The 17,529-nt window shown below is 42.8% G+C and overlaps 3 protein-coding genes across 7 annotated transcripts in view; 2 read left to right on the top strand and 1 right to left on the bottom strand.

Annotated features, from left to right (window-relative positions):
- Nucleotides 1-888: 888 nt before the first annotated feature.
- Nucleotides 889-8,638, top strand: LOC139330636 (retinal Mueller cells isomerohydrolase-like). Its single transcript, XM_070961664.1, has 14 exons — nt 889-1,092; nt 2,113-2,195; nt 2,362-2,512; nt 2,996-3,103; nt 3,846-3,987; nt 4,404-4,551; nt 4,822-4,903; nt 5,066-5,198; nt 5,827-5,969; nt 6,053-6,182; nt 6,371-6,485; nt 7,159-7,253; nt 7,342-7,453; nt 7,682-8,638. The coding sequence occupies exons 1-14, from the start codon at nt 1,082-1,084 to the stop codon at nt 7,825-7,827; spliced, it is 1,599 nt and encodes a 532-aa protein (XP_070817765.1). The 5' UTR covers nt 889-1,081; the 3' UTR covers nt 7,828-8,638.
- On the bottom strand, nt 8,330-14,817 carry LOC139330635 (methylcrotonoyl-CoA carboxylase beta chain, mitochondrial). The gene is made up of 13 exons (XM_070961663.1): nt 14,662-14,817; nt 13,022-13,123; nt 12,692-12,856; nt 12,420-12,616; nt 12,057-12,235; nt 11,840-11,920; nt 11,376-11,554; nt 11,078-11,270; nt 10,814-10,905; nt 10,470-10,626; nt 10,244-10,366; nt 9,548-9,781; nt 8,330-9,459 (listed from the first exon to the last, which is right to left on the bottom strand). Exons 1-13 carry the CDS (start codon nt 14,679-14,681, stop codon nt 9,373-9,375), a joined length of 1,809 nt encoding a protein of 602 aa, XP_070817764.1. The 5' UTR covers nt 14,682-14,817; the 3' UTR covers nt 8,330-9,372.
- A 2,451-nt stretch (nt 14,818-17,268) lies between these two features.
- The window catches only part of fnbp1l (formin binding protein 1-like), a 43,593-nt gene continuing 43,332 nt past the window's right edge, over nt 17,269-17,529 (top strand). For all 5 annotated transcript variants that reach the window (XM_070961662.1, XM_070961659.1, XM_070961661.1 and 2 more), the window contains exon 1: nt 17,269-17,386. In XM_070961662.1, coding sequence (XP_070817763.1) covers nt 17,363-17,386 — 24 coding nt within the window. In that variant the 5' untranslated portion in view covers nt 17,269-17,362. The remainder of the gene's footprint in view (nt 17,387-17,529) is intronic.

Genomic DNA, 17,529 nt, shown 5'->3' with positions numbered 1-17,529 from the left:
ATACTCAGCACATCTCAAGCCACGGAATTGGCTGCTTGATTAAATATTTCATTCAAAACCACAAATGTCTAATCGTGGAGGCACTCCAGGAAAAGTCAGGAGATTCACCCTCTGGGGACCATGAATGTTTGCACAAAGGTCCTGGCAATCCATGTACCAGTTGTTCAGGTGTTTCGATCACTGCTAGGATGGCTAAAATCAACACAATGACAAATAGTGTATCAGTAATTCTAACTCCTACCCTGAGGTTAATCTTTCCATTTTTGGTCCCCTTAGCAATGAACACTAGAAGCAGCAGTGGCCAGACGGGGTCACTGTGAGTCTTGGGGTGCTGCTGTCTAGAAGACAGATTACTGTTCCTTTAACCCTTATTAATGCAACTATTCATTTTAATTCATTCCTTCTATTCAGCAGTCAATGTTCAATGATTGAGGAAAAAAATGCAGTCATGGTTAATCATTCACTCCCCCTCTTTCTTTCTGCTGCTCTTCCTCCCCCTTCAGAGCTAGCCAATTAAAATAGCTTTGGAGAGTTTGCTGAGGCTGTCTGGAACTAATTAGACAGCGTTCGTTCTACGTCCATGCCCGTGTACAGACAACAAAATCAACACACTGCTTTTAAAAGCTGACTGTTAGTTTGACCCACATCATTGGTAGGTGAGTGAGTGTTTGTGTTCCCAGGTTGACAAAGGCCTTGTTTCTGGGCCTGGAGAACATTCTGCATGGAGCCGAGGGCCAGACAGCTCAAAGGACAGAGACAAAGCTGGCTTGTTCAGCTCGGGATAAGACCAGAGGAGGAGGCCAGAAGAAAAGTGGGAGCAGGGGAGCAACAGGCATGGAGGGAAAACAGGGAGGAAGAGAGAGGGAGATGCAGAGGAAAGGAGGGATTGGGGGAAGCAAGGCAGGATGGAAAAGGGGTGGGGAAAATGACAAAAAGGGGTGGATGAGAGGTAAAGAGAGGAGGGAGGAGGGGGCCCAGTTTCCATCCCACGCCACAGGAAATCTGTGTGCGGTTTAGATGCAAACCGGAGTCTCTTTCTACAGGCCGCTTGTGCGTACGTGCGTGGAGAACATACAGCAGCATGGTCAGCCGGTGAGGAAAGCTTTCCCTTTCTTTCTCTAAAGGTTTCGCATGTTTGAGGATAAAAACGTCAAGATGAAACATATTGTCAAAAAGGACCTTCCAAGGTTCAAATGTGTTGATTTCTCTGGAGTGAAAGAGGAGAAAGCAGCCTGGAGACGCAACTCAGTGACGTTTGTTGTTTTCCTTGTAAGAGAAAAAGGTTTGATGGTGAGAGTGACGCAGAGTTTTCCTCAAAACTCCATTTTTCAGTTTGAGAATAAAGAGGAAAGCGATTGCTGCAGCTGTGAGACAAGACCTGACTAGACCCTGAAAAGATGATGTCTGCTCTGACCTCTGTTAAATAACTGAGGAGAAGCTGCACTCTTTGCACTTATTGGTGTTATGTGATCAACCAAAGGAGATGCAGAACAAAGGGGGAAAAGAGACAGAAGAAAGAAAAGAAAAAAACACTGAAAAATGAGCGTGTGATAAGAAATAGGGCAAAATGAGACACAGATGTGAAGAGAGATGCACAGAGGGCCAAAATAAAAGTGGTCAAAAGAGAAAGAGAAAAGAAAGTTTTGTATTGGCCGGTACAGAAGCAAGCCAGGAAAGTAGCTGCTCGTCTGGAGCTTTTGATGGATCACATCATCTTCCTCAGCAGATGAACCAAAATGTAGATGTTCAAATTTACACTGAAAGGAATAACTTTGTTTTCGTTTTAATTACTGTGCTGAAGAAGATGTTGTGATATAACTGGATGCTTTAAAACAGTTACTAAATGGACCTTGTAGTAAGTTTGTTTGGTCAAATGAACTTTCAGTTCCAGGTAAGTTATTATGTGCATCGCTTGCAGCCCAGTCACTGTGTGGAGGAGAAAAAAAAAGTCACTGTGTGGAATATATCATCGTGTTTAGAAGAAGTCCTGATTCAACAGTGAAGAGCAAACCACACAGTAACAGAAGCTTTTAACCAAACAGTTAAAAGGTTTCCGACCTGGTCGTGTTGTGGAAGTGTTCCTTAAAATTTGTTTTTCACTGTCCTCTCCAGAGTGGAGCATCCTGCTGGAGGCTACAAGAAGATCTTTGAGACGGTGGAGGAGCTGGATGAACCCATACCTGCTCGCATCACCGGTACTCTCTTTGCCTTTATGAATCTGCTCAGCTGCTCAGCTGCACATCCATCACTCTGGGCTGAGACACATCTGCAGAAATACACGTGGAATCTCATTTCAAATTTCTGTGTGTGTGTGTGTGTGTGTGTGTGCGTGTGTGTGTGTGTGTGTGTGTGTGTGTGCAGGTGTTATACCATCCTGGCTGGGCGGCAGTCTCCTCAGGATGGGTCCAGGTCTTTTCGAGGTGGGAGATGAATCTTTCCACCACCTGTTTGATGGACAGGCGCTCATTCACAAGTTTGACCTGAAGGGCGGTCAGGTGACCTACTACAGGAAGTAAGAATACAACTCGCTACCTTTTTTTGATGTCTGTGTTTCTACATGTTGTCTTTTCTGTTCTTTATCTCTCCTCCCTTTTGTCTGTGAAGCACTGTGGAACTCTTAGCATTGCCGTGCATTTTTGAACATGAAAAACAAACCTGGTCCACATTGTTTATCACTTGTTATTATTACTCTTGATGCAGATCCAAATCCAGATGCTGGTCATTTATGACATCTGAAATGTGTTAGTGCAGAGAGGCATGCAGTTCTGTGCAGCGGGGGAAAGAGTTGACAGTCAATTCATCCAATTCATCCTGGAATGTTGCAAGAGAAAAACAACAACGCAGAAACGCAGCAGCTACAGGCCACAAAAACGCTTCATCCAACTGCTTTTCAAAAGGAGTTTTGCTCAATGAGCAGAATCAGTGATGTGTTTCATGGTATATCTGGTGACTTTGTGGTTCTCTGGCACATGATGTGTGTGATCTCTCTGCTCAGGTTCATCAGGTCTGACTCATATGTTCGTGCCATGACAGAGAACAGAGTGGTCATCACTGAGTTTGGAACAGCAGCCTACCCAGACCCCTGCAAAAACATCTTCTCCAGGTCAGCCCAGCCCCTGACCCTCTCAGCATTATCCAAAGGTCCAGCTCTGGTCTGATTGGTCAAAGATCCTGTTCTTCAGTGCTGTGCTTAATGTAAATGGTCATACAGTTGTGGACATTTTGGGAAATACATCCAATCGCTGTGCTGAGGCGAGTTAGATGAGAAAATGAATGAATGGACTTTGAAACCAGATAGATTTTTGTTGGTAACATTGTTTATTACCATTTGCCCTCAAACAATTAGTCAATCAATCAATTAATTAACTGACAGAAAGTAAAACAGCAGTTATTTTGATAATTGATTCATTGAAAAATGGATTCGTTCCATCTCCTCAAATGTGAAGTTTTACTAGTTTTCTTAGTTAAGGGTATTACACTGAACATGTTTGAGGTTTGAACTGCAGTTTACAAGCAGTATAAAAATGTTAACCTGGGCTCTGGTCAGTTTTGGTACACATTTCTTTTAACTAATTATTGACCTTTTGTGGATCAAATAATTAACAATTAATAAATAAATTAATAAATAAATAAAATAACTTCGATTGGATGAATTGATAATGAAAATGATTGTTTGTTGCAGCAGCATCATCACACAACAGCACTAAAATCTGAAGTTTGAGTTCATCACAGCGTTTACTGATGTAGTCAGGCTCTGTGTTGTTCTGTAATAATGTTCCACAGTATTCATGTGCTTTAACATATGACCCCGTGTGAAGCCATCAGCCTTCCTGGTCTCTGTGCAGGTTCTTCACTTACTTCAGAGGCATAGAGGTGACTGATAACTGCGTAGTGAACGTCTATCCAATCGGCGAAGACTTCTACGCTGTCACAGAGACTAATTACATCACTAAGGTTGATCCTGATTCGCTGGAGACTTTAAAGAAGGTGAGAGCTGATTGGTTTACATCATGCTGACTGCACTGATAATGAATGCAAGTTTCCTGATACAGTTTTTCTATTTAAGTTCCTGGGTTTGTTTGTTTTTTTTAATTCCAATACACGTAAGATTTGAATTTGAGTAAATGATTGCCATTTTAGTTCAGACACCAGTGTTTGTTTGCTTTGTGCTACAGTGACAATGTTCTATCTGAAAAAATACATCTGGTATATACAAATCATCTGCATGGTTAATTTTTTTTTTTACAGTAATGATGTATTTATGCTGTATGCAGTGTAATGTAATTGATCATACATTTAAAGTGATGATGTCATTTAAACACAGTGACCCTTCACCAGTCTGACTCTTTCTTATATTCTTTTTCTTGTGTGTTGTGTGTGTGTATTTATTATGTATTTATTAGGTGGACCTGTGTAAGTACCTCTCAGTGAATGGGTTGACTGCTCACCCCCACACTGACACAGATGGTACAGTCTATAACATCGGTAACTGCTTTGGCAAAAACATGAGTCTGGCTTATAATATCGTCAAAATCCCGCCTGCTCAGAGAGGTGAGTTTTGTTTCAATCTAAACCATCAGTGAACTGAATTTAATTGATTTTTTAGCTTTTTATCAACTGAACAAAGTTGAAATTCCTTTCAACATGTTTGATGTTTTACTACACCATTACTATTGTTATTAATAATAATAAACTTTATTACAGACTCAATGGTCCAGATAAGAGCAAGACAATGCAAATAAAATAAAAATATTATACATATTATACATATATTGTCTTCATTGTTGTTTGATGTCCCACACTGTGGCGGTGTGTTTCCAGACCAATCAGATCCCATAGAGAAATCCCAGGTTGTGGTCCAGCTGCCCAGCAGTGAGAGGTTAAAGCCCTCCTACATACACAGGTACCCTGCTGCTTTTCATTTCTCAGTATGAACACACAGCACAAGGAATTCCACTCAATCTTACACTTTGCATCTGTTTGACAAAACTTTTCCAAACCAGTCAGAAAAAATCACCGTTTTGCTGCTGCTCATGTATCTACCTGTCTGCTTGTCTTTCCATAGTTTCGGTATGACAGACAACTATTTTGTGTTCGTGGAGCAGCCAGTGAAGATAAACCTGTTCAAGTTCCTGTCGGCTTGGACGGTCAGAGGAGCCACATACATGGACTGCTTTGAATCCAACGACACTATGGGGGTAAGCAGAGGCATGAGGCATGAGGCATGAGGCATGAGGCATGAGGCATGAGGCATGAGGCATGAGGCATGAGGCATGAGGCATGAGGGATGAGGCATGGCCCTCAGTGGGTGATAGGTCCTTGGCTTGTTGGTGCCACGGGTGGTTTACAGATCCAGGACCTCTGTATGAAGTAGCTGTTCACATTTCTTGTTGGAGAATCAATCAAACACAACTACAGAGAGCTGCAAAACAACTACAAAGATGCACAAAATAATTACAAAGTGATGTAAAATAGCTATAAAGATACACAAAATTCAACACAATAGATGCAGCTGTTTTGTGTCTCTGTCTGTCCTCTTGCTCCTGTGCAGGAGGGCTGGGGGCCTTTTACATGTCCCTGTCCAGGGGGCCCATTGTCTTGTAATCTGTGTATGGATGTAGGCTACATGCAGTTCCAAAGATCAGATATTTATTAGTATTATTTCATATTGGAACATAAGAAAGTTGTTCATTTGGCATTCATTTATTACTCTGAATAAACACCATAATTAATAATGTACTAATTATACTGTAATAATTGAATCTGAGCCTTCGTCTTCCTGAACATTTCTGTTCATACATACGTGTGTGTATGTGTGTGTCGTAGACGTGGTTCCACCTGGCCACTCGGGACTCAGCAGGTTATCTGAGCAGCCACAGGTTCAGAACGTCAGCTTTCAACATCTTCCACCACATCAACGCCTACGAGGAGCAGGGATTCATCGTCGTTGACCTCTGCACGTGGAAAGGGTGAGTGTGACCCCGTGTGTGTCTGTGTGAGTGTTGCATGATGGGTATAATTGTCTCATCCTGACATCTCTCTCTTTCCACAGTCATGACTTTGTGTATAACTACCTGTACATGGCCAACATGAAGCAGGAGTGGGAGGAAGTGAAGAAAGCAGCAATGAGAGCTCCTCAGCCCGAGGTCAGACGATACGTTCTGCCGCTGGACATACACAGGGTGAGTCACACACACACACACACACACACACACACACACACACACACACACACACACACACACACACACACACACACACACACACACGAATATACACACTGCAAGTTAGTAATGTCTTTGCAACCTCACACTAGTGTGTGCTTACAGTTTGTGTGTATATCCACCTGCGTGCTTGTGTGTGTTTTCAGGAAGAACAGGGGAAGAATCTGGTTTCTCTGCCCTACACGACAGCTACTGCTGTTCTTCGTAGCGATGGCACCATCTGGCTGGAACCCGAAGTCCTCTTTTCTGGACCAAGACAAGGTAACACACATACACACACAAGCCCCCACGGGTAATACATGGCCTCACACACCCCTGTCTAATGACAGCATGCAGCGTGATGAATCAGAATCAGTATGAGTCAGTATGATGCTTTTAAGTTGAGCTTGAAGGTTCATTATTGCTGGAGGAAGTACTGTGGAAGAGGTAAAACCAGTACAAAGTATGGCGGTATTAGCATTAAAATATACTTAACGTACCAAAAGTAGAGGTAGTCATTATGCAGAATAGTCCATTAGTGATGCATCAGTGTATTCATGACTTTAATATTGCAGCTGGTAAAGGGGGAGCAAATTAGGATGATTTTATATACTAATGGATGGCTGAATTTATATTACATCATAAAAATGTTGACTATTTTTTGTCACTAGTAACTGAAGTTCTGAAATAAATGCATCATACTTTATTGAGCAAATGTTGTACTTTTGTACTCTCGTACGATATTGGCCTCCAAAATGCAGTGGAATAGAAGTATAAAGGAATATAAAATGGAAATACTCAAGTCTGTGTACTTAAGCACAGTACTTGTGTGAATGTACTTACTTTCAATCAAGACTCACAACCAAGGTGTTTTTTGCCACAATGCTTACACACGTTTTCATTTGGGTCTCTTTCATTTGTAATATTTCTCTTTGTGCCTCTCTTTCTCTCTCAGCCTTTGAGTTTCCACAGATTAACTACTCTCTGTGTCGTGGGAAGAAGTATTCCTTCGTCTACGGCCTGGGACTTAACCATTTCATCCCCGACAGGGTACGAGCTCGTTTATCACCCGGCGTTTGCTGACACTGACGCTGATGTTAATGAAGCCTGTTCGTTATTTGTTGCTGACTTGCTGCAGATCGTCAAGCTGAACGTACAGACCAAAGAGACCTGGGTGTGGCAGGAGGAAGACTGTTACCCATCAGAGCCGCTGTTTGTACCAACACCTGGAGCTACAGAGGAGGACGATGGTAGGACGCACACACACACCATCATACATACACAAATACACATGACACATATGTGACACTGTGATCTGCCCCATTCTGTCATCTTCTCATGTCTTCAGTACAGCTGGAGACATAAATACGTAGAAATGGAAGAATGATTACAGTGTCTCCTCCACCACTGCCTCATCTTAACCCCGTCTGCGGTGGAAACACAAGCACACATCAACGCCCTCTGTCTCTGTGCTGCAGGTGTGCTGCTGAGCATCGTGGTGAAGCCGGGAGCACAGCGACCAGGTTCCCTGCTGGTGCTGGATGCCAGGAAACTGACAGAGCTGGCCAGGGCAGAGGTCAACACCATCATCCCTGTGACCCTCCACGGCATGTACAAGCCATGACCCTGACCTGATGCGACTAATGCACCATGTTCACTCTCCTGCCAGCCAACCAGATCTTTCTATCAGAAAAGCACTACAAATAGTTTTTTCAATCCATCACAGCCATAACAGCAACAGGACACTCACATAAAGTCACTTCACTACATCAATTCTAGTGAGTTGCATGAAAATGATTTACATTGAATGGCATAGTTTCAAGGCAAAAGCACAAAATATGTACAACCGACTCATTTCTGTTAAAGAGTGCTAGCTTAGTTGCCTTGCTGTGAATTTCAATTAGCAATACATCAGTGGTTAATGCAATTCTTTGAAATTTAGTTGCAGTTTAAGCATTTCTTTTCCTTGGAACACAGCGTAAAACATGGTTCATTCACTATGTACTTTCTGGGTTCAAGCTCGCTGCAGTTAGCAGAGTCTGTTGACTGTAATGTAACAATGTCCTCCTTCAAAAGGAGAACTGCTCAGTGTCCTGTAGCTGGTGGAGGAAAACAGTGTGAGTGTAAAGAGAAGTGAGCCGAAGCTTGACTTTACTTCATTCAGTTTGTTTTTGCTTTTGTTCAAACATTCACTGCATTGAAAGTGTTGGACTTCATAATTAAAACAGCACCAGCAGATCGGTGAAATCATCATTGGAAAGAACTACAGTTAAATACAAACAATATTTCTGCATCACATATTTTAAAATGTATTTACATTTTTTTTCTCCTTTTATACAAATAAAAACAATTACACTTGACATGTTACAATTATAATACAGTGTAGTTGTCCTGACAATAAAAGAAATGCTACACATGAACACTCCCATGGAGAGAAGACTCTGTGACTTCTGTGAAGATACATTTCAGTCCTGTATCCACCAGATATTTTGACCACAGAGAAACTGTCAATTCTAAATCTAAATCTGTGTTATGTGCAAGACAAACATTCGATGAGCACGCATGTATAAACAGCAGTCATACTGTTAGCTGTTGTTAATGTTTATGTTGGGTGCCAGGCTTCTTGTGCTGCCCCCCAGTGGCCAAAACAGTCAATTTATGCAGGTTTAAGGAAGCAGTGATCACATTTCATGGGACCTTTGAAGGTATCCTCCACCTTATGGCCAATGAAATGAAATCATCTTCATATCTGCTGCAGGTCTTCCTCTGCAGGGTCCATGCTAACACCTTTGCATTGCAGGTGATTTGTGTTATTCAAAATAAGAAATTAAACTTTTACTGATCTGATTTTATATAAATTTTTAATTTATAGCCTGAGTAATCAAAACATAATAACTTTACATAACCAGGGCAGCAGCAGTACCATATACGACATACGGTATGAACAATGATAAGGTAGGTTCAATATGAAGTGAGTAATCTGCTGCTCCAGAAGTCTTTAAAGAACTGCTCCAAGTTCTCATCACCGACCATCACTAATCACTCTGTATGCAAAACTGTTGGCATGAGATACAGACAGATTATTCTGGCGCACGTCCCTCAGCAGCAGCTTAATCTCACAGATGTCTGTGGTGTCCAGAGGAGGTGAGGAGGAGAAGGATGGAAGCTTCTATACACGTAAAAGTGTTGCCTGCAGTTTCTCTGTGGACAGTTGATACTGCTGCTGTTTGATGATGTCCAGGCAGTCTCTGAGAACCTGCAAACACACACAGATGTGTGCATGAAGTCGTCACAGAGGGGAAAAGAGGAGAGTTGATAGTTGAAACCAAACTGTGTTGTTTTACCTTCCTGGTGTCCTGAGGCAGAATGACTCCATCGTCCCAGAGCCTGCCGGAGGAGAAGAAGGCTGAGCTCTCCTCCTCTAACCTCCTGTTCAGGTCATCCTCCAGCTTCTTCTTCTGCTCCTCGTCCTGCTCACTGTCAGGGGGAAGCAGAGAGCCGGAGTGACCCGGAGCCGTCATCGATGCTCTGGCGCTGGGCCACAGGAACAGGAAATTAGGGTCAAAGGCCCGCCCACACTGGAGACAACCAGGAAACGAGGTTCAAATTATTGTGGGATTGACCCCGTGTCCTAAATCCTGCACGAGTATAATGTGTGATTATACTGTAGAATAGTGGGGACTGTATGTATACAGTGCTTTGCTGTAGTTCACAGCCAGTGTAACAAAAATGTAGCTGCATTTCATTCCAAGCTGAATACAGAGACACTTTTCAGACCAGATGCCAAGATCTGGAGATCATGAAGAGGTTTCATGATTGACAATGATAAAGATTTATGGTTTATAATATGTGATTATGAAACTGCAGACAAAATCCTTGAATGTCTGCAGCTTTAAAGATGCACTCATCTAGAAAGACAAAGCCAAGCACTACTGTCATCAATAAAGACACCTGTTCATTCGTCAGCAGGTTTCTAATCAACCTACTTTGACTTGACATCGTCTGAGAAGTATTTAGTGTTGAGATACTGAGTCCCTCACCATGGCGTAGCTGTCAGCACCATGGCAACCACCAATCACCACAGTGATTTTGGGGACGGAGGCACACGCTACTGCTGACATCATTGAACCCTGAGCCTTCAGACGGTTTGTGTTCGTCTCTGCCTAGAAGACAAGAGACAAATATTGGAATTCTGAATCCAAGGAAAGTAGTTTTGAAGATTTCTGCTCTGCTCGGTCATCAAATGCATTTACACAGACTGGACACCTGTGCTGTGGAGAGCGTTGGAGCTGCTGTGGGTGCTGTGTTCTGCAGGAAGAGGAGGGGGACGTCTCTCTGGTCACACAACTGGACAAAATGGCTGCCTTTCAGCGCGGCCTGGTACGACAGCTCTCCGTTGTTGGCTACTATTCCCACCAGGTGGCTAACAGGGTACAGACACTCGATCAGCATCACACAGAAACAATGTGGGAACACTCACTTCTGCTCTGACCACGCGACTCTCAAACAATAAGCCGTCCCAGCTCGTGGGGTGAAGGCTGTGCTGGTATGCAACACATGCAGTATGCAGACAGGAAACCTATGGAGGTTGCTTTTGGCTGCTCTTTTACCCATGGATCTTTGCAAAGCCAGTGATGAGTGTGGTTCCATAGCGAGCTTTGAACTCCTGGAAGCGGCTCCCGTCCGTCAGCCGACTGACCACCTGGACAGACAGAAACAATGACCAGAACCGTGTGATCAATTCTGGATTCAGTGACAACGAACGAGAATCATTTACAGGAAATACAAGCTCGCCCACCGATTGTCTGAAACTCTGTCTGTCTAAGGTTATGTGGCTGCAGTTGTTCTCATGTTTGTGTGTGTGCATACTGTACCATTTTAACATCCAGACTGTAGTCATAACTTCTGGGAGCGAGCCCCAGAAGCTCCTCTGAACGATACAGCGGCTCCTCCTCGTCCTCCTCCTCTTCTTCGGGCAGTTGGAAGTTGAGGGTGGATATGATGTTTCTGGTGTATTCGTACGCCTCCTTTTCTTCCCAAGCGAAATGGTCCACACAGCCACTCACCCTGAAAGCAGAAGATAAGTAAAATAAGATGATGTGAACTCATTGTTATTCATGTTATTTCTTCAGTCGGTGTAAACTTATGGGCTGCTTTGTTTTATGGACGTACTCAGCGTGAAGCCTGGCTCCTCCCAGGTTCTCTGGCGTCACTTCCTCACCCGTGGCGGCCTTGACCAATGGCGGCCCTCCCAGGAATATGGTCCCTATCCTGTGCACCATCACTGTCTCTTCTGCCATAGTGGGAATATAAGCTCCACCCGCCGTGCACGACCCGCACACCACTGACACCTTTGATTGACACAAAGTTGCATGCGTGAGTGCTTACTGTGACCTAAAGCTACTCATTTAATCTGATGTAGTCAAAAAGGATATTTATACATCCAATCCACTGAAACTGCAGAAGAGGGGGAACCTTAAAACAGGCTACCCACGACCAAACCCACTGAAAAGCCATATCAGAGCCTCACGTCAGATCTGTTTAAGGTTCATTGCAACAAATTCATTCATTCTCAGCCAATTTCATGATTATTCTGTCCTGTCAGAGCAGACCTTTACAACTTCATATTTCTTTACCTGGGGGATCCTCATGGCAGACATGATGGCTTCGTTATAGAACGTCCTTCCTCCCTGGTTTTTATCAGGAAAGATCTCTGACTGGATAATTAGACACACACAAAGAAATGGGGATTAATATAGCAGTCAGCATGATTCAGGTAACATTCACATGAAAAGACCCGAAGCACTTATTTGGAGGTGTGTGTGATGTGTGTGTGTTAGTGTGCGTGTTAACCTGCAGTGGTAAAAAAGCTCCACCAGAGTCGACGAGGTAGACACAAGGCAGGCGGTTCTGCATTGCTACGTCCTGCGCCCGCAGCTGCTTCTTCACTGTGATTGGATACGCTGTGCCGCCTTTCACTGTGGCGTCGTTGGCGATAAACACACACCACAAGCCATTGATCCTGCCAATACCTGGATGGATACATTTACAAACACAGGTAGCACACGAGTCAGTGTGAGTCACATTTCCATCATCTTAATGGATGAAACAAAAGAAGTAAAGTGGAGTAAATCTGAGGCTGTAGTCAAACTAGTTAGATGATACAGTCTAAAGTTAGTACCAAAGATACAGGATTGCAGCTAGTGCTTTTCTGACCAGTCAGGCAGCCGGCTGAAGGGATGTCCCCGTATGGTAGACCCAAACCAGCAAAAGGTGACAGCTCCAGGAAGTCCTCATGATCCAGCAGGAGGCGCAGCCGATCCCGGACCAGCAGCTTCCTGTTTCTCTGGGTGTGTCTGGTGATGGCGTTTTCCCCGCCTCCTTTCCTGACCTTCTCACTCAACTCCACGTACCTTACAGCGTGAGAGAGCTGATGAATGCCGTGCAATCACAACTCTATTCCAATCAATGACCAGAGCAGAACCTACTTCTTATGGCAGGCGTTGCTGTTTCGGAGATTAGCTTCATACACGTGTCGGTGGATGGGCTGGAGGGGCTGCTCCAGCACTGGGAAGGCACTGCGCAGAGCTCTCCTCTTCCTGGCAGCAGAGCTCATCCAGCGGACTGAACACTGCCAACGCTGTTCGGACAGCCTGCAGCGCAAGATTGACAAAGTGTGTGAACAGGGTTGGCACTGATACAAACCGTCGGTTAAAACAAAACCTGGGTGGACTTTTAACAGGCAACATGCAGAAGAGAGTTTAAAATGCAGTATGGCTCATATATTTAGCCCACAGGACGTCTAGTGATGTACTCACCTGTGATGTTTCTCCTCCGCTGTGTTTCTCAGGGTCCATGATGGCGACTGGGTGTGAGGAGGCACAAAGGCAGGACACACTCTTCCTCCGCTACACACACTCCTTTTATGAACAGAGAGGTGACAAACACAAACAAACAGATGGAAATTCAATGATGAATCAGATGCAGCAGCGTGGGGCAGTCCCTATGCATAATATAACATCCCCATACACACAAGAATCACATTACATCTTAACACAGGATTAAACACCTGTCCACTGATTAATGACAGGGATGGCATGGCAGTAACGATACCACTGTCACCTCACAGTTACAAGATCCCAGGCTGGAATCTGACCTGATCAGCTGAGACGCATGTATAGGCAGGGATTTTCTCGAGATGACACATTCAGTCCATTGACCAGAAGCTTTGGTAGTTTGGAAACTCTTTAAGTGCCCGTAGGTGTGGATGTGTCTGTCTGTGTGACAGACTGGGGATCTATCCACAGTGTAATTTTCCTCTGGCACATATCTGTTTGTTCCTAAGAGGACCCTCCTATCAGTCATAGGACAAATGGCAGCATTGGTTAGGGGAAAAAAACAAAGTTTTGCAACACAAATTTGAATCTTCTCACCTCCAATCTTTCAGTTTTTCTGTGTGAATACCAGATGCTTTTACCTCTTTGGGCCTTGAACATTAAGCATAAGTTTTGAGGTCAAAACTGGCACCTGCAACAAGGGATCGCAAGTATATGCTGCTTCATACTACTACTGCTCCACAATTCAGAGGGAAACACACTACATTTATCTGAAAGTCACAGTGATAATATTTTACATATATATATATTTCAATACATTTTGCTTTTGCCAAGATGCTTGTAAGTTTAATTTTTTTTAAGTTCTGAATGCAGGTCTGGAGTACATGTACAGGGTGGTATTAGCACATTTACATCCACCACCAGTGGAAATGCAGCACATTTTACTTAATTGCTATAGTTACAAATTACTGTCCTGCACAAATGAAGATTTTCTGTACAAATCCTGCAAACAGGTTCTAAAATATGATGCAATGTTGGATTTAACTACATGGACTAAATTACCAGTTTAAACTACTGCAGTAAAACACTACTTTCACATTAATGCACCTGTTACATACATTTGAAATGCATGACTTTAACCTGTCATCAAGCGTCCTTCCAGTGTGTTAGTCTCACATTCACTTCAGTAGATAATCCTAAACACACTGATTTCCTCTACAGAGGGTGGCATCATCAGCTTTGGAGACTGCAAGAGCCAGACAGCATCGACATCATGTCAGAGATGAGTGTTAACTTAGTATCTTTTAATTCAATTTCTCCTGCAAGTTTGAACCTAACCTAACTGATCTGTTACTTAGCTAAATGAACGCATGGGGGCTGTAGGTTGGCTTCATATATAGCTTGTAGGTTTTCGTTAATGCATGAAAATAAACTAAATTAAACCTAACTTAGTGAAATGTGTTCGTAGTAAGCCGTAGACAAACTTTTTGACGGTGTATAAATCGTTAGTTACACAAAAAGAAATGTATGCCAAAGGTCGTGAAGACGTCTCAGTGCACTTCAATGGAGAAACAAGTGGAAGGTGATGGATTCATGGATGTCAAGGGTGTCACGTCTCTTACCTTGTCATGCAGTGGTACATGTCTGTCTGTGTCTGCTGTGGCGCAGATAATTACACAATTTCAGGTAAATATTCCCCTAACACACCTAACTACTTCACTGCCTTCTCAGCACAGCGGAGGAGATTCTTCTTCACTGCGCTTTGTTCGCAGTTTGCTGAATGTGATGTACTTTACCGCCACCTACAGGAAAGGAGGGGGAGTGCGTAGTGGCAGGAAGATCAAACAGAGAGACAAAATGACTTGATTCTTTCCATTTTAGGCACTTTACTCCTCTGCAATCCAGAGGGAAGTATTGTACATTTTACCATTAATTTGACAGCTCTTTTTTTCTAGTTAGATTGCTTTACATAACAAGATATTAAATGCAAAATAAGATGGGGTTTCAAAATAAGATGCATTGTTGTTTATTAGGCTGCACGGTGGTGCAGCAGGTAGTGCGCGTGCCTCACAGCAAGAAGGTTGCCAGTTCGATCCCCGGGTCAGGCGGGGCCTTTCTGTGTGAAGTTTGCATGTTCTTCCCGTGCATGCGTGGGTTCTCTCCGGGTACTCCGGCTTCCTCCCACAGACCAAAAACATGCTCATTAGGTTAATTGATGACTCTAAAATTGTCCGTAAGTGTGAGTGTGAGTGTGAATGTTTGTCTGTCTTTGCATGTGGCCCTGCAATCGGCTGGCGACCGGTTCACGGTGTACCCCGCCTCTCGCCCATTGTAGCTGGGATAGGCTCCAGCCCCCCGCAACCCCGAAAGGGATAGGCGGTATAGATAATGGATGGATGGATGGATGTTGTTTATTAAAGAGGCAGTATATGTAAAATTTGAGCTGAAATGATATGTTGATTAACATATCATTAAAGTAGAAAATTTGGCAACTTCTTCTTTTTTTAAACCCATCATTATTTTTGCTTATTGTTGAAGCAAACATAAATTACAGTTGGCCTTTGAATTGTTGGTTGGACAAAATAAGCATTTTGAAGATGTCACGTTTTGTTCTGGAGATTTGAAGAGGGTATTTCACACTTTTCCCAGATGTTTTACAACAACCAAACAAATAATCACATAATTGAGAAAACAGGTAGCAGATAAATCAATAATGCCAGTAATCATTACTTCTGTCCTTCATATATACTATGTTATCTATATTATGCCTTCACCTCTGCCTGTGAGTACAAATATTCAATTGACAGTTGGCCTAATTCTATTTTTGTTAGATTGTTGCAGATTCATTTTCTCTCTGTTGACGAATATCTTCAACTGTAATATTCAAGGACAATCTATTTAGCTGACTACAGCTGTAGTGACGAATAATGGCCGCTAGAGGGAACTGTTTTTTCACCAATTAATGAGTTGGGTGTCTGTCCAAAGATCGTTTATTACATATTATAAAAGCATAAACTGGCCTTCGACCCAGTGAAATAATGCATAACAGGTTAAATTCCATAGCAGGAGTACTACCTACAGAGTCTCTTTGGCCTCACAAAGAGATGACATTAACTGATGATGACCACCTGAAATAAAGTTGATTTTCTCAAAATCCATTATCATCAATGTCAGTTTTAGCTTTAGTGTTTCTCCCATGTGGGTCATTTAATTTAAATAAAGAATAAATGTTTTTAAAGGAACACATTTAGATCAGAAGGAGATATTTGGAGACTCTGCACATGTTACTGAGAGAAGCCTCTAAAATTTGGTCCCTGATGATTCCTGAGTTATTACTGTAAAGCAGAGTGCAGCATAATGTCTTACACAAATCCAACCCCCACTATAAATTCCTCCGAGTAATAAGATAGAAGAAACCATAGACAAACTCTGCCTTTAAAGTATTATTACTTTTTTTTTTTTTTTTTTTTTTTGCTTGCTTTGGCCTTGACAGTGAATTTATACCGTTCAATCTCACATCTCTTCATTGTCTGTATTTATTTATTTATTTGTTTGGTTTTGGGTTTGTTTCTTAACCTGCCAAGTGACAAAATTTCAGTGTTATATGGGTCTGTGGTCAAAGCAACAAACAATAGTTCTATCCTTATGTCTTTTACACTATGACACTGAAAATTGAGCGGGTGGGCTGACTGTAAACATAAAGACAAACTAGTTTAAAACTGTTCAAAATAAAATTTGATTAAACTTGATGATAAATTGAGACAATCAGTTCCAATCAGAAAATTCTTGTTTTGTGTGGCAGCTTTTTTTTTTTTTTTGGTTCTTTTACAGGTATTTTTTATTGCTGAATTAATTAATTATACTTACATTTAGAATAAATAAAATTTCAATCATAATTAATTGTATGAATGGATTGAATTGTTCTGTTTTTAATTATTCCCTTCACTTAATTGAAATGCTTGTTGTTTCCAGGTCGTAGCCTATGTTATGTTTTTAAGTCTAACATCACATAATTACAGTTCTTCATGTATTTCAGCTATTTCTTTCTTTATTGGTCATTCTAAGGTGTGAAACCACTTGGATGACCACAGCATTTTTCGGGCCGCTGCGGTCCAGCGCTCCTGGTTTGGGCGGCCCTGCATTTTCAGGCGGATAGAGAGCAAGAGGAGGAGGGAGAGCAGGAGGAGGAGGAGGAGGAGGGAGGAGGAGGAGTGTGTGTTTGTCGACAGTCAGTCAGAAGGACCGGAGTCCCAGCGGCTGTTCGGAGACTCTGAGCCGGGAGAACTGCGTCCAACACGGGAGAAGTCAGAAGGGGGATCCGCAATGAGTTGGGGAACGGAGCTCTGGGTATGTTTAAACTCTTAAAACTCCTTTTCTGAGCAACTGCTCGGCTTGTTTGCGTAGTGTTTCGGCGCAGACAACGCACCGACTCCCGGGAAACCGAGGGGAAGAAAGGTGCCGTGTTACCTTTTAGCTTTGTGTGGAAGGCG

The sequence above is a fragment of the Chaetodon trifascialis genome, chromosome 4, assembly GCF_039877785.1.
Source record: "Chaetodon trifascialis isolate fChaTrf1 chromosome 4, fChaTrf1.hap1, whole genome shotgun sequence".
NCBI lineage: Eukaryota > Metazoa > Chordata > Actinopteri > Chaetodontiformes > Chaetodontidae > Chaetodon > Chaetodon trifascialis.
This window is presented reverse-complemented; position numbering and strand designations above follow the sequence as displayed.

Coding starts and splice junctions, on each gene's coding strand:
- LOC139330636 (XM_070961664.1), top strand. Junction 3,988..4,403: donor CGCTGGAGACTTTAAAGAAG/GTGAGAGCTGAT, acceptor TGTATTTATTAG/GTGGACCTGTGTAAGTACCT. Junction 5,199..5,826: donor AATCCAACGACACTATGGGG/GTAAGCAGAGGC, acceptor TGTGTGTCGTAG/ACGTGGTTCCACCTGGCCAC.
- LOC139330635 (XM_070961663.1), bottom strand. CDS start 14,681: ATGTACCACTGCATGACAAG. Junction 10,627..10,813: donor GGCTTTGCAAAGATCCATGG/GTAAAAGAGCAG, acceptor GTACCCTGTTAG/CCACCTGGTGGGAATAGTAG. Junction 9,460..9,547: donor TGCCTCAGGACACCAGGAAG/GTAAAACAACAC, acceptor GTGTGTTTGCAG/GTTCTCAGAGACTGCCTGGA.